A 12,761-nucleotide genomic window follows, 5' to 3' on the forward strand; every position below is an offset into this window, starting at 1 on the left:
TACTTTTAGTCACAAAAAACTTTAAAAGTTAAAAAAATAAGTTTGCATCATATAGTCTTTCCTGAAATACTATGGATTTTACCAAAAGGCTTCTTTTAGCAAGATTTGATGAGAAGTAGCATTTGAAAATACAGATGTTCATAATTTGAAGGAATGAAAAGTTATAATTATAAAATGTTTGAACTAAGAAACAATTTTTACTTTGGTCAATTTCACATATTAACATGCTTTTCTAAAGAGCCATTAGGAAACCCACAGCTAATTACGAGATATTCATGAACTTGAACAGGGTTAGTGTGCTTATGATGAGGTAGTGAATGAGGTGACTTCAGGCCCTTGTTGCCCCCAAATATCTCTCTCAATGGCTTAATGGTTGTCCTCTTCTCATTAGGTTGGCCCCCAGATCCAACATGAAATAACCAACAGGAAATAATAGCAAATTAAATTTGGTATTATAACTTCCATAAGTATGCAATTAAAGTATCTGTCAATAAGAGACTAATTAAAAAGGAATGCATGGGAGATAGATATGCTTAAACAAGAAAAGATGTTTAGGATAAATTGTTAAAGAATGTAAGATATAAGAGAGCATGTATTCGTTATCACCATAGACATTTTGTAACTAAAATTTGTAACTAAATTTTTCTAACTAAAATATGTTGTAACTAAAATTATATGTGTGTATATTTATGCACATATACACATGAATATATTCGTGGTATGTGTATGTGTTTCCCCAGGAGGTGATATGTAGAATCGTTGACAATGAATTCTGTACAACTTTGCATGGTACTCTTGGTACCCTAATCCAGGAGGAAAGAGAATGAAGCAGTAAATTAAGTAGGAAGCTCAGAAATTGAGGAAGTATCAGCGGAATATTTCAGTAACAAAGGATGAGCTTTCAGAATGAGGACTGGGCCATAGTCTACTTTATGAATTAGCTGAGGGTCATTGAATCTGATGGCTATTTTAGAAATTACAAAATTAAAGCTGCATGTGCACACACACACAGAGAGAGTATTGTTGTAGTCTATGTAGGGTAAAGAATCTGAACAACAAAGGGATTATTTCTAAGGGTGACAGCACCTGAGATCAATATTTTTATTTTTCTGTTCCATGATGGGTGATTTTTATATGGCAGGAAATTATCTAGACCAAACATAGCAGTTTGTTTTCTTTTATGCAAGTAAATTTCTACATACCCTATACTTTGACAGATCAATTCTCAGAGAGTTATGCAACTGGTCCAGTAGTTTTATGAATTTTTCCCTCTGTACAAAGCAAACACAAAATAGGAGAATGGAAATAAATGACCACTCTAGAGGCCTCATAATAATTCTGAGTTTTGTCTCTATTTTATAGAAAGGAAGGATCAGATATATTAATGACTTGTCCAAGATCATAAAGTTACTATGTGGCATAGCAGTGATTCAAACTCAGGTCTCTTTGACACCAAATTCATGTTCTTTTCAATAAGTCACACTTCTTCTCTATGATGAATGAGAAATGTGTAATTGTTCTAACAAAGTATCTAGAGACTTGCATTTTGTAGAAAGAGATCAGACAAATAAATTGCCAGTACATTTCTCTATGTGCAATAATTCACAACAATACAATGTATCAGCAAGAGAAAATGCAACCCATTCTTCTTTTTATTCCTGTACTTCATGCCCCTTCTCCAGACAATATATTACAGTTTTTTACACTTCCCCCTCCTACGGAAGTGGGAGCAGGTGTTGTTTTTGTCAAAACCAATTTCAAAAAAATTTTCTTTTTGGAAGCAAATGTAGACTTTATAATCTGAAAGGATCAATTGCTTTTAAAGGCTGTGTATGATTTAGTGCTAAAATTAGTATAAAAATGCAGCCAAAAAACTGTTGTTGCTTCCATTTGATGCAGTATCAGTGTTGAACTGTCCTCTTCACAGAAGTATTCGAAGATGGTGAGAATAAAGAGTTTTTCTCTTATTAAGTGTATGGTTAAAGTTGGATGGATTACATAAAAACAAAATCAAAACACAAAAGTCACACATGCAAACCTTAGAGGTAGACACTCCACTATTCTGAATTGCAGTTTTCTCATCAAAAAAAAAAAAAAATGGGAGAGGTAAGATTAAATGACATAAAATGTCCCTGCCAACATCAATATTCTGTAAACACCAAACTGCACTTTGGAGGATATTGACAAAAATGAAAACTTTTCCCAGTAGTTTCACATAGGAGGTGGATTTATGGGGTATATAAGTCACTGATCTTGATGGAGTGAGCTGAATATTAACAAGAGGTGGTAAATTGTTCCTAAGCTGAAACTCTAATTTTCTGAATGAACTGCCGTCATCAGATTTATATATCAGTGAAGAAAGTTCGAGTATCATCTCTGTGTTAACCTCTGTGGAGGCAATAGAGGAGCCTGAGAAATGAGTCCTGCCTCCCAGAAGCATGCAATCTTGTTAGGCAGGTTAAGACCCTTTATCCCAACAAAGCTACAGAAAATACAGATGAGTTGAATGTCTTAGATCTTTCTCTGCCACTCTCCATTATACCTTCCCAGGGGATGAGGCAAGCTATGCAGTCCTTTCTTAACTCTCCAACTTCCATGCATTTGGGTTGGTGGCCCTCAATCCAGATAGAAAAAGAGAAGAACCACTAAAATAATTAGTTTAGGCCACAGTAAAGTTAATCATTCAAATGGTTATCAAAGTGAGTGTGATTCGTATCACATCTCTGGATGCCTCATCTTATCTCTGTGATTGGCACAAATCATCAAGACAGTTGAAGTGACTATCAACCATACTATGGCCCAAATCATTGGCCCTCTTATACTCACTGGGGCAAATGGTACTGGTTGTCTGCCCAATATCCATTCTTCCACTGCTTCTTACTAAAAGAATATCATATAAATGTGCCCATATGAAATGCTCACCTTCTCAGAGCTCTTTTCCTCCAAGAATGACCACATGACATGGTTTGGCCAATGAGATGTAGACAGCTTATTAAATAAAATAGACCCAGCTACCATACTACCAACGATTTACTGTTTTGAAATATTTAAAAAGAGTGCTTGGCAGATAGTGTTTGTTACATTAGTGATTGCTGTATAATTCTTTGTTAGGTATACCTTTCAGACTTTTTAACTTTTGCCCTTTGTGCTTCTTCCCTTTTCCCACCTAAAACTCTAATAGTCTCCAGAAGATAGAGCACTTATTTCATGCCCATTAGATGAAAATGGAAAGAATGAATGGAGAAAAAAGGATTGCCTACATCCATCCTACCCCTACTGCCCACTGTTTTAAAATATTACAATACTGAGTAGTTATACCAGCTCTGAATTCCTTACCTCTGAACTTAGTTTCCATGGGTGGGGGAGCAAAGGGGGAAATCTTATTAAGTTAAATGTATTTAGTGAGTTTCTGTTTCACGCAGTTGAACAGAATTCTGACTGATACAATCCCCACATTTGGTTTCCCTACCTAGTCTTTGGTGCCCAGCTGGAAAATTTATATTCAAGGAAAATAGAAAACTGTGAAGAAAACTGCTGGGCTTCTTGTCACTGAATTCAGAACAACATCAGATGATGTGAAATTAATAGTACGCTGCTGATTGAATTTTTACAGAGATTCTTTAAACAGCAGGACAGCCTGAAATTTAATTTTATTTACAACAATTTCTATTTAACTAGAGTGAGATTGCCTTTGCAGAGCAGAGGAGGCCTACTGCCTGTAGGGTGTGATTTGAGGAATAACGAAATACTGGGTGATTAAAAAATGTTTCCCCGAGGGACATGGCACAATATCTAAAACTGCCACATTATTCAGTTTTTTTTATTAAATAAGGTCCACATATGTCTAGTAGGGGCAAATCAATAATAAAAATAATAATAAATATTATAATAGGTTCACAAATACAGTTAGAAAGAATAAAATCCAGTGCTTGGTAACACAAAGGGCAACTATAGTTAACAATAATTGGTCGTGTATTTCAAAATAACTAAAAGAGTGGAATTGGAAAATTCCCAACATGAAGAAATGATAAATGCTTGATATGATAGATATTCCAGTTATTCTGATTTTATCATTACATATCGTATGCATGTATCAAAATTTATCTTGTACCCCATAAATACGTACTACTATTATATATCCAATTAGAAATTTAAATAAATTTTTTAAAACAAATAAAAGGTAAATCCAAGCAAAAAAAGACCCCAAGTTGGTTTAATTAGTTGACCAGAATAACTAGACCAGGGATTGGTAAACTGTCTACAAAGGGCTAGTTAGTAAATATTTTTCACTTTGCCAACCCTGTCTCAAGTATTCAGTCTGATACGGTAGCACAGTAGCTGCCAGAGACAATATGTAAACTAATAGGCATGATTGTTTTCCAATGAAACTTGATTTATGGATGTGAAAATTTGAATTTTAGATAGTTTTAATGTGTCACAAAATAACAGTCTTTAAAATTTTTTTTCAACATTAGAAAATATTTAAAAAAATATTCTTAGCTTATGGGCCTTACAAAACCAGTTGGTGAGTTGGTGGACTGCATTTGGCCCACGGGCAGGGGGAAGAGGCAGTTGCTCCCCTGACTGTGCACCTTCAGGAAGTTTCCACCAGGACTTGGGGAACTGTGGAAGCAAAAGCTCTTGTAAGGAAGGAGTATGATAACTTCTGCTTCACTCTCAGCTTCTCTCATTATTTTCTTTCTTTCTTTCTCAAAGTCTGGCTTCAACAGCAGGGATGAATTTAACCAGAAGCTAATGATGCTTAAGCTCGTCAGCCCTCACCTGCTTCAGCACCCCTGGGAGGAGCTTGCCATGTATTCATGCTATCTTAGATTTTTATAAAATTTTCAGGAATAAGATAAAAATAATTCAGAACACAACAAGCAAATTGTAATACTTTTTTTCCAGATCATACCAAAAACAGCAATTCATTAAGAAAGACATTTCAGACAGAAGTAATGCATAGGCAATTTTGATAATTTTAAAATAATTCAATTAGTGTTAAACATATGAACATACCGGACATACATTTACAGCACTTATTGATTTGAGATTAATTCTGATACCAAGAGAAAGATCATACAATTATGGAATACCACTAAAATGATGCTTTCAATGACAAAATAATTAATAAATTTCACCAATTCAAAGTATATTTAAAGAGTCCCTTCATAGGAAAACTTGAAAAGCATTGAAATGTTATTGTTCACTGATCAAGACATCCTTACCTTCCCCTCAGCCTGGTTAGATAGGCTTCTTCCTGACTCTAGGTCTCAACCTCCATTTTCTTAAAGCATTTTATTTAGAAAACTTTGAATTATAAATTCTTTTTCTGCCCCTTCACATGGAAATATTTTGTAAAGCCTCTTGCCGGTTTCATAATCCAAGAATGTCTTCCTGAAAGACTTGGGAACCTTCCCTTTGAAATGTAATCATCAAGGAGAGAGCACTCCTACCTCTGACCCTACTTGGGAAGATAGGAGCCTAACTTCCATGGCTCTAATTAGCAAATGAAGATGGCCTAATTGCAGAAGAAAGAATGGCAGATTCAAAATTACTCAGTGCACTGGTTACATCCCATTGATCAACCTTTCCACTATCACCCTTCACTACTTTCTCCTTATTTTAGTCCTGCCTTTCATGTCAGTGGAGCTGAGCTCTAACTGAGCTCTGACCTCTCTCCCCTATTGCAATAGCCTTGAATAAAGTTCACTTTGCCTGTTCAACTTTGTCAGCTGTAATTTTTGCTTTTATATCACATATTAAAAAAAATTGGTGTTTTCCCAAATTTTGTGAATATTACTAAAATGCATGTGGCATTGTGAAAGTGAAACAAACTCTGCTAAGGTGTTCATTTAAAAAAGTCAACTCTGCTAAGTAAAAAAAAATTATAAAAATAATATTTCAATTTTTTGTCATATGAAGTGATCAAAGAAAATGCAGCCAAAAATGTTCTGAAAGAAAATATTATAAGGTTGGTTAGTCAATAAAAATATCACTTATACTTGGTTATATATATTGAGCATGTATATACTCAAGTTAAAAAATAGCTCCAAAATATTAATTTTACTATTGATTTATTTGATATTTGTATTTCAAGATAATTCACTAAATATATTTCCTCTTTAGGAAATTTCACCTTTAAAATTAAAATATTGACTGCCTCCCACCTCATGGAGCTTTGTTCCTTTTCAACTCCTGATCTACCCATGAGTGCCTTCAACACACATAGAGACACTTTAATAAAGGTATTTGTTTGGACTCCAAATAGCATTTACACTCAGTGATGTGCTGGTAAAGTGGCTCTCTGAAAGCAAAAAGCCTTGATTTTTAGCATTTGCTAACTTTAATGTTGTAAATACTTTTAATATGTCCAATTTCAAGGATGGCTGTGTTTAACAACCACCTTGCAATATTCCTGAAAATTTACCAATCAGTTCTCATGAGCACGTGCCAGCCAGCTGTAGCATACCGCTATTCTACAATCAATTTTCAACAATCTACTCCCTGAGTTACCTTTTGGACCTGAGACTTCCCTTTCCAAATGTTAACTGAAAGGTGCTATTAATACGTTGCTCCCACAATCCTCTGTCTCTGCCCGTTTTCTCTCCTCCACTTTCTCTGTCCCTTTCCCCACTTCTCCCCTCCTTCTCTCTTGCTATCCATCATGCTTCTCATGGTTCCACTTACCAAAAACTAGAGCTAATGGCAAATCACTTTACCTTCACCCCATTATCTTTATATGAATTTCCTTACCTTCCCATGGCCTCTTTTCTGCAAAATTTCAGCCTAGAGTCAATCCAACAATCGGCTATATCTCCTCATAGATCAGAATCAGAACGCTGACACACCCTAAGAAACTCACAGTCACAAGAATTGTGACAACAAATTTATAGTCCCCAACAGCAAATGACACTTTTAGCTTTACTAAGAATTTTTTTTACATGTCCCTGAAACATTCTTTTTTTTGTATTCCCCTCAGTAGCTTATCCAAACTTTTACCACCCCCTTCCCCTCTGCAACCATTTCACAGCCCTTGTTTTGTAAATGAGCAATTCTTGGCCTTCCAGACAACTTTAAAGAAGGACTACAAATAAGGTACAACTACCCCAACTTTTCACTTCTATATCAAAAGCTTAGTGTTCTCTGCAAGCACTCTCACACTATTTCCTCGAATTTCAGAGCAGAGCTTGTCCTTTCTTGTGCTAAAGGCTAACGTCTCCTTCCGCCCTCATGACTGCACTTCCTTCCTTTCCTCTGAGATAGTACTTATAGTCACTTATTCTCCCATCTGAGAAATTCGCAACCTCACTCTTGCAACTAACTCCTTTCCTAACACTATAAACATGTTTATATTTACCTTATTAAATAGTTTAAAAATCCCTACCCAAGCAGAGAATAAAAATAGTTTCTTTTTATATGGTAAAACCTTCTTACTCTTGCCCAATCTCTCTTTTTATCTTCTCACTTAAGTTCCTTGAAAGAATAGTCCATTTCCTCACCCAATTTCAACCTTTCTTTCAGAATTTTGTTATAAAGTTAATACAGCCTTAAGGTGTTTTATAAAAAATTTTAGACATCATTCTCAGCAAAGTAACACAAGAAGAGAAAACCAAACACCACACGTTCTCACTCATAAGTGGAAGTTGAACAATGAGAACACATGGACACAGAGAGGGGAACATCACACACCGGGGCCCGTTGGGGGTGGGGGGCTGGGGGAGGGATAGCATTAGGACAAATACCTAATGTAAATGATGAGTTGATGGGTGTAGCAAACCAACATGGCACAAGTAAACCTATGTAACAAACCAGCATGTTGTGCACATGTACCCCAGAACTTAAAGTATAATAATAACAAAAAGACTGTTGTATAAAGATTAATACAAAACAAAACCAACAAAATGTCAGCTATAATCCAACCAGGTGGCTACATCATTGGTATTTTAGCACATTTCCTTCCAGTCTCATCTCTAAACCTGTATGTGTGTGTGTGAGTATGTATGTCTGTGTGTGTTTTCGGTGTTGGAATTAAATTGCATAGAGAGTTTTTTAGCATACTCTTTTCATTTATCATTATATCATGGGCATTGCTCAATTATAGAACCTTTTCCATAAAAAGTTGATTTTGAATGACTGTATCATATTTTAACGAATAATTGAGTTTTAATTTATATCGCTGTGCTTCTATGCCAGGGATATTCAATATTTTGGCTTCTATGGAAGAAGAAGAATTGTCTCAGGCCACACATAAAATACACTAACACTAATGGTAGCTGGTGAGCAATAAAAATATCATGCAGAAGTCTCATAATGTTTGAAGAAAGTTTACGAATTTGTATTGGGCTATATTCAAAGCCACGCTGGGCTGCATGTGGCCCACAGGCCATGGGTTGGACAAGCTTGTTCTATGCCATTCACTGAACAAACTTCATGAAATCAGGCTTCAACCACAGTTGCTTCACTGACTGATGACTTTCTACTTGCCAAATTCAGTGGGTTAATTTAATTCTCCATTTTACTTGAACTCTCTATGACAGTTAATGATATTATATACTACCCCTTTCCCAAAATCGTTTACCTTATCTTTTACACTATCACTTTTTTTTTAGAGACAGGGTCTCATTCTGTCTCCCAGGCTGGAGTGCAGTGGTGAGATAAAATCACATTTAAAAAAAAATCATTGTCATCCAATCGGTCTAGCCAGTTTCCTGGATAAACTTTGCTTGCATCTCTTCTGCATACCCAAGGGTTCTGTCCTTTTCACTTTATTTTTGAACATGTTTCATCCACATCATGATTTCAAATATGATTTATACATGAAAAGATCTAAATGTGTAATGGTTTTCTTAAAGATTTGTTTTACAATTCTTATAGGTAAGAAAGCATTTTCCACTGGTTTATTTTTTGGAGTCTCAAAATGTGTGGGTTATGTACCTTTGAGAAGGATCAAGAAGGGAGCATATAATTGTCATTGAGTCCCAGATGACAGAATCAGCTTTAATAGTTAGGTGAATAAAAACCTGAGGCTCCAACATAGAGGCAGGATATATATATACTTCAGTATATTTTACTCATCAAATGGCATTATTTTCAATAGCTAGAAAAATATAGTCAAATTTACATACCAGATCACCAACTTTTCACGATGTAGTTTGAAGAAACATTTCTCTTTCTTTTGGCCCTATTCTATAATAAGTTATTGGATTTACAAAATGAAGTTTGTTATAACTATATTGCCACTGAAATACTAAAATGTACTGAAATCAATCTGCTCTCTCTTCATTGGGGCAGCATGAAGTAAAGGAGCACGTTATCTAATTTTCCTTCAGGTAGTTTTTATGGTGGATATTAATCACTTAAACACATCTTTCTCAGAGGGAGAAAGCCTCAGTGTTCCGTGATGTTGGCTTATTCTTCACAATATACACAGACGGAATATTAGAAGCAAAACAATTTCATAGCACAGAATGTTTTACATCATAGGTGAAAATCCCAAGACAACATGTGCTGTTACTAAGATGAGGTTTTTATAACAAAACTGTTCTATGATCTGGTATTTGGTAACAACAGGATTTCGTTGAGCTGGCTAGGGAACGTTCTTTGGTTCCAGCTTCTGCAAGAGTCAATCTGTCTAACAAAAGTAGCTGATACTGTAGGTTACACTGTAGGTAAGGCAGGAAAGACAAAATCCTCACATTTTATGCAATGACACTTTTAACTTTTATCAACTGGCTTGCCATCTTTTATCTCATTTTATCATTATTTTAAATTTGAGAAACATGTTAAAGTAAGAATTATCTTCTTCACTGAGTGTGTTGAGGAACTGAGGCTTTTATGACTAAACTGACTTGCTAAATTTCAATAAAAACAGAAACTCTATAACTCCTAACCCAAAGAGTAGTCTCCTTTACTGGCATTTTATTTGATTTGGCATTAAATAGCAATTTTAGTTTCCTTTGATTATTCTAATTCACTTCATACACCTCACATGCATTTCTCTCTTAGAGGAAAAGGACAGAAAAAGAGTAAACACAGGAACACATCTTTTTCCCTACTGTGTTTTCTTTCACCCTTTTATTTGCTGTGTCTCAACTGTTTCTTTTCTATGACATATAACTCAAAATTTGAGTTCTAAACAATATACTCTGTAACAAAAATATATTCAGTGAACTAAATTGGAAGTACAGTGGAAACAATATGGTGCCATGAAAAATCACTTTCCCACAATTGATCTTAGTTTCCTCCATGAAAAAAAAAAAATGAGAACAAAAAACCTGTCTCACAGGATTACTGAACAGTGCCACTGCTTACCCATTTGCCCTGACCAGAAATCTGGGAATATTTCCAGGCATCTTCTTCTTCCCTCCCTGTCCTTGTCCCCAAACATACCAAATGTTATTGAGGCTGTTGATTTTATGCCCTGAAAAACTTTGGTATCTATCCTCTCTTCTCCATCTCCACTAATTTTTAATTTTGACTCTTACCACTTCACTACAAATACTCTTAATTTACATCCTATTTCCAGTCTTGCCAATTTCAGTTACAGTATACTTGTAGAGAAAGTTACAATGATGGATGCAACAGACGAATTCTTGGGGCTGCTTTGATTCCCTGAATTTCTACTTTTCTTTTCTTTTCTTTTTTCTTTTTTATGAGATGGAGTCTTGCTCTGTCGCCAAGGCTGGAGTGCAGTGGCGTGGTCTCGGCTCACTGCAAGCTCCGCCTCCCAGGTTCACTCCATTCTCCTGCCTCAGGCTCCCGAGTAGCTGGGACTACAGGTGTCTGCCACCACACCTGGCTAATTTTTTGTATTTTTAGTAGAGATGGGGTTTCACTGTGTTAGCCAGGATGGTCTCGATCTCCTGCCCTCGTGATCCACCTGCCTTGGCCTCCCAAAGTGCTGGGATTCCAGGCATGAGCCACCGCGCCCAGCCTGAATTTCTACTTTTCAATGCATTCTTGATGTCTTTGCATATGTCAGATGGACAGCCTTAATTAGGCACAGATTGTTTTTCTTAGGCTCCTTAAACACCTACTATGTTTTACTTAGAGGATGTGCCACTATCCATTAGTACCAGAAGGAACCAATAGGAAGTGCCAATGGAACCTAATATGTTCCAGAGAAGGCAGCCAAACTCTCACTTACTAGGGAACTGTATCTACAAGACAGTGAATCTGAAATGTTGAACACCAAATTTGCATACGTTGAGAATTCCCTATAAAGTCCCAACATTCTCTTATAAAATGTATGTTTTTCCCTCATTGAAAAAGATCCTTTAAGATATGAAGATTCAATCTAACGAAAATTTATATTGAATGTCAAAGTTAATTTACTAAAAATTTTTCAAATGAACTTTGAGCTGGAGCCCATTATGCTATTCCCTAAAATGTCCTTTCTGCAGTAAGATTCCAAGAACATCTTAAGTTCAAAGTCTCTTGAAATGTAACTCCCATAAGCTGCTAGGAATTTTAAAGTTTAAAAGATTATACTTACACCAAAGTTGGTCGCAGCAAATCGATCTGAAGCAGAAACCTGCACATTTGTTGAAATTGTTGTGTGAGCATAAAAAGCATTTATATTAGCCAGCAAGGTGCTCATGACAGCAGGGACACCAGGGCACATGTATTTAGAAGACAGACATGAAAAGTGCCTGCAAGACAAAAAACATAATGTGCTTTTTAAACGGAAATTAATTAATTCATGCAACAACAGAGCTTCTAACATCAGCAATGAAGTAATTCCACAGCTACATCTATGAAAAGGAGAGAAAACGCACAATCTCTACTTGAAAGAAAAACAATTTCGGCCTTTTGAAAATTTCTTTTTTTTTTTTTTTTTTGAGGCGGAGTCTCGCTCTGTCGCCCGGACTGGAGTGCAGTGGCCGGATCTCAGCTCACTGCAAGCTCCGCCTCCCGGGTTTACGCCGTTCTCCTGCCTCAGCCTCCCGAGTAGCTGGGACTACAGGCGCCCGCTACCTCGCCCGGCTAGTTTTTTTGTATTTTTAGTAGAGACGGGGTTTCACCGTGTTAGCCAAGATGGTCTCGATCTCCTGACCTCGTGATCCGCCCGTCTCGGCCTCCCAAAGTGCTGGGATTACAGGCTTGAGCCACCGCGCCCGGCCGCCTTTTGAAAATTTCTAATTCACAAATGTAAAGTGGCTTAATTAGAGTGTAATTTGCCCTTTTCGCCCACGGACGCTGCCGAGAAAGCATTGTTAAAATCTCCCTTGCCACTGTTGTCATGTCGAAGTCAGAGTTTTCGAAAGAGCCTGAACAGCTGCAGAAGCTCTGCATCAGAGGGTTGAGCTTGGAAAAAAAGTTAATGAGAGTCTGAGGAGTGATGGGGAACACTCACAGGCTGTGTGGTAATGAGACACCCAAACACCCAGGGCTCCGGGGACTTTGGGTTTGTCACATATGCCACTGCGGAGGAGGTGGATGTAGCCTTGAACGCAAGGCCACAAAGGAAGAGTTGTGGAAACAAAGAGCTGTCTCAAGAGAAGATTCTCAAAGACCAGGTAACTACTTGACTTTGAAAAAGATCTTTGTGGATGGCATTAAAGAAGACACTGAAGGATAGCACTCAAGAGATTATTTTGAACAGTACAGGGAAATTGAAGTGATTGAAATCATAACTGAGACAGGGGCGAGAAAAGGGGTTTTGCTTTTGTAACCTTTGATGACCATGACTCCATAAATAAGGCTGTCATTCAGAAATACCTTACTGTGAATGGCCACAACTGTGAAGTAAGAAAAGC

The 12,761-nt window shown here is 36.7% G+C and overlaps 1 protein-coding gene across 2 annotated transcripts in view; it reads right to left on the minus strand.

The window, feature by feature from the left end:
* Nucleotides 1–12,761, minus strand: part of UNC13C (unc-13 homolog C) — a 670,888-nt gene that overhangs the window by 304,973 nt on the left and 353,154 nt on the right. For both annotated transcript variants that reach the window (XR_004431983.1, XM_033190063.1), the window contains exons 14-15: nucleotides 11,498–11,654; nucleotides 1,203–1,271 (exon numbers count right to left, since the gene is read on the minus strand). Coding sequence is in view for 1 of the 2 variants with exons in the window: in XM_033190063.1 (XP_033045954.1) it covers nucleotides 1,203–1,271; nucleotides 11,498–11,654 (226 nt within the window). In the remaining variant the exon portion in view is untranslated. The remainder of the gene's footprint in view (nucleotides 1–1,202; nucleotides 1,272–11,497; nucleotides 11,655–12,761) is intronic.

This window comes from Trachypithecus francoisi, unplaced genomic scaffold (genome assembly GCF_009764315.1).
Source record: "Trachypithecus francoisi isolate TF-2019V2 unplaced genomic scaffold, Tfra_2.0 Lachesis_group3, whole genome shotgun sequence".
Classification (NCBI taxonomy): domain Eukaryota; kingdom Metazoa; phylum Chordata; class Mammalia; order Primates; family Cercopithecidae; genus Trachypithecus; species Trachypithecus francoisi.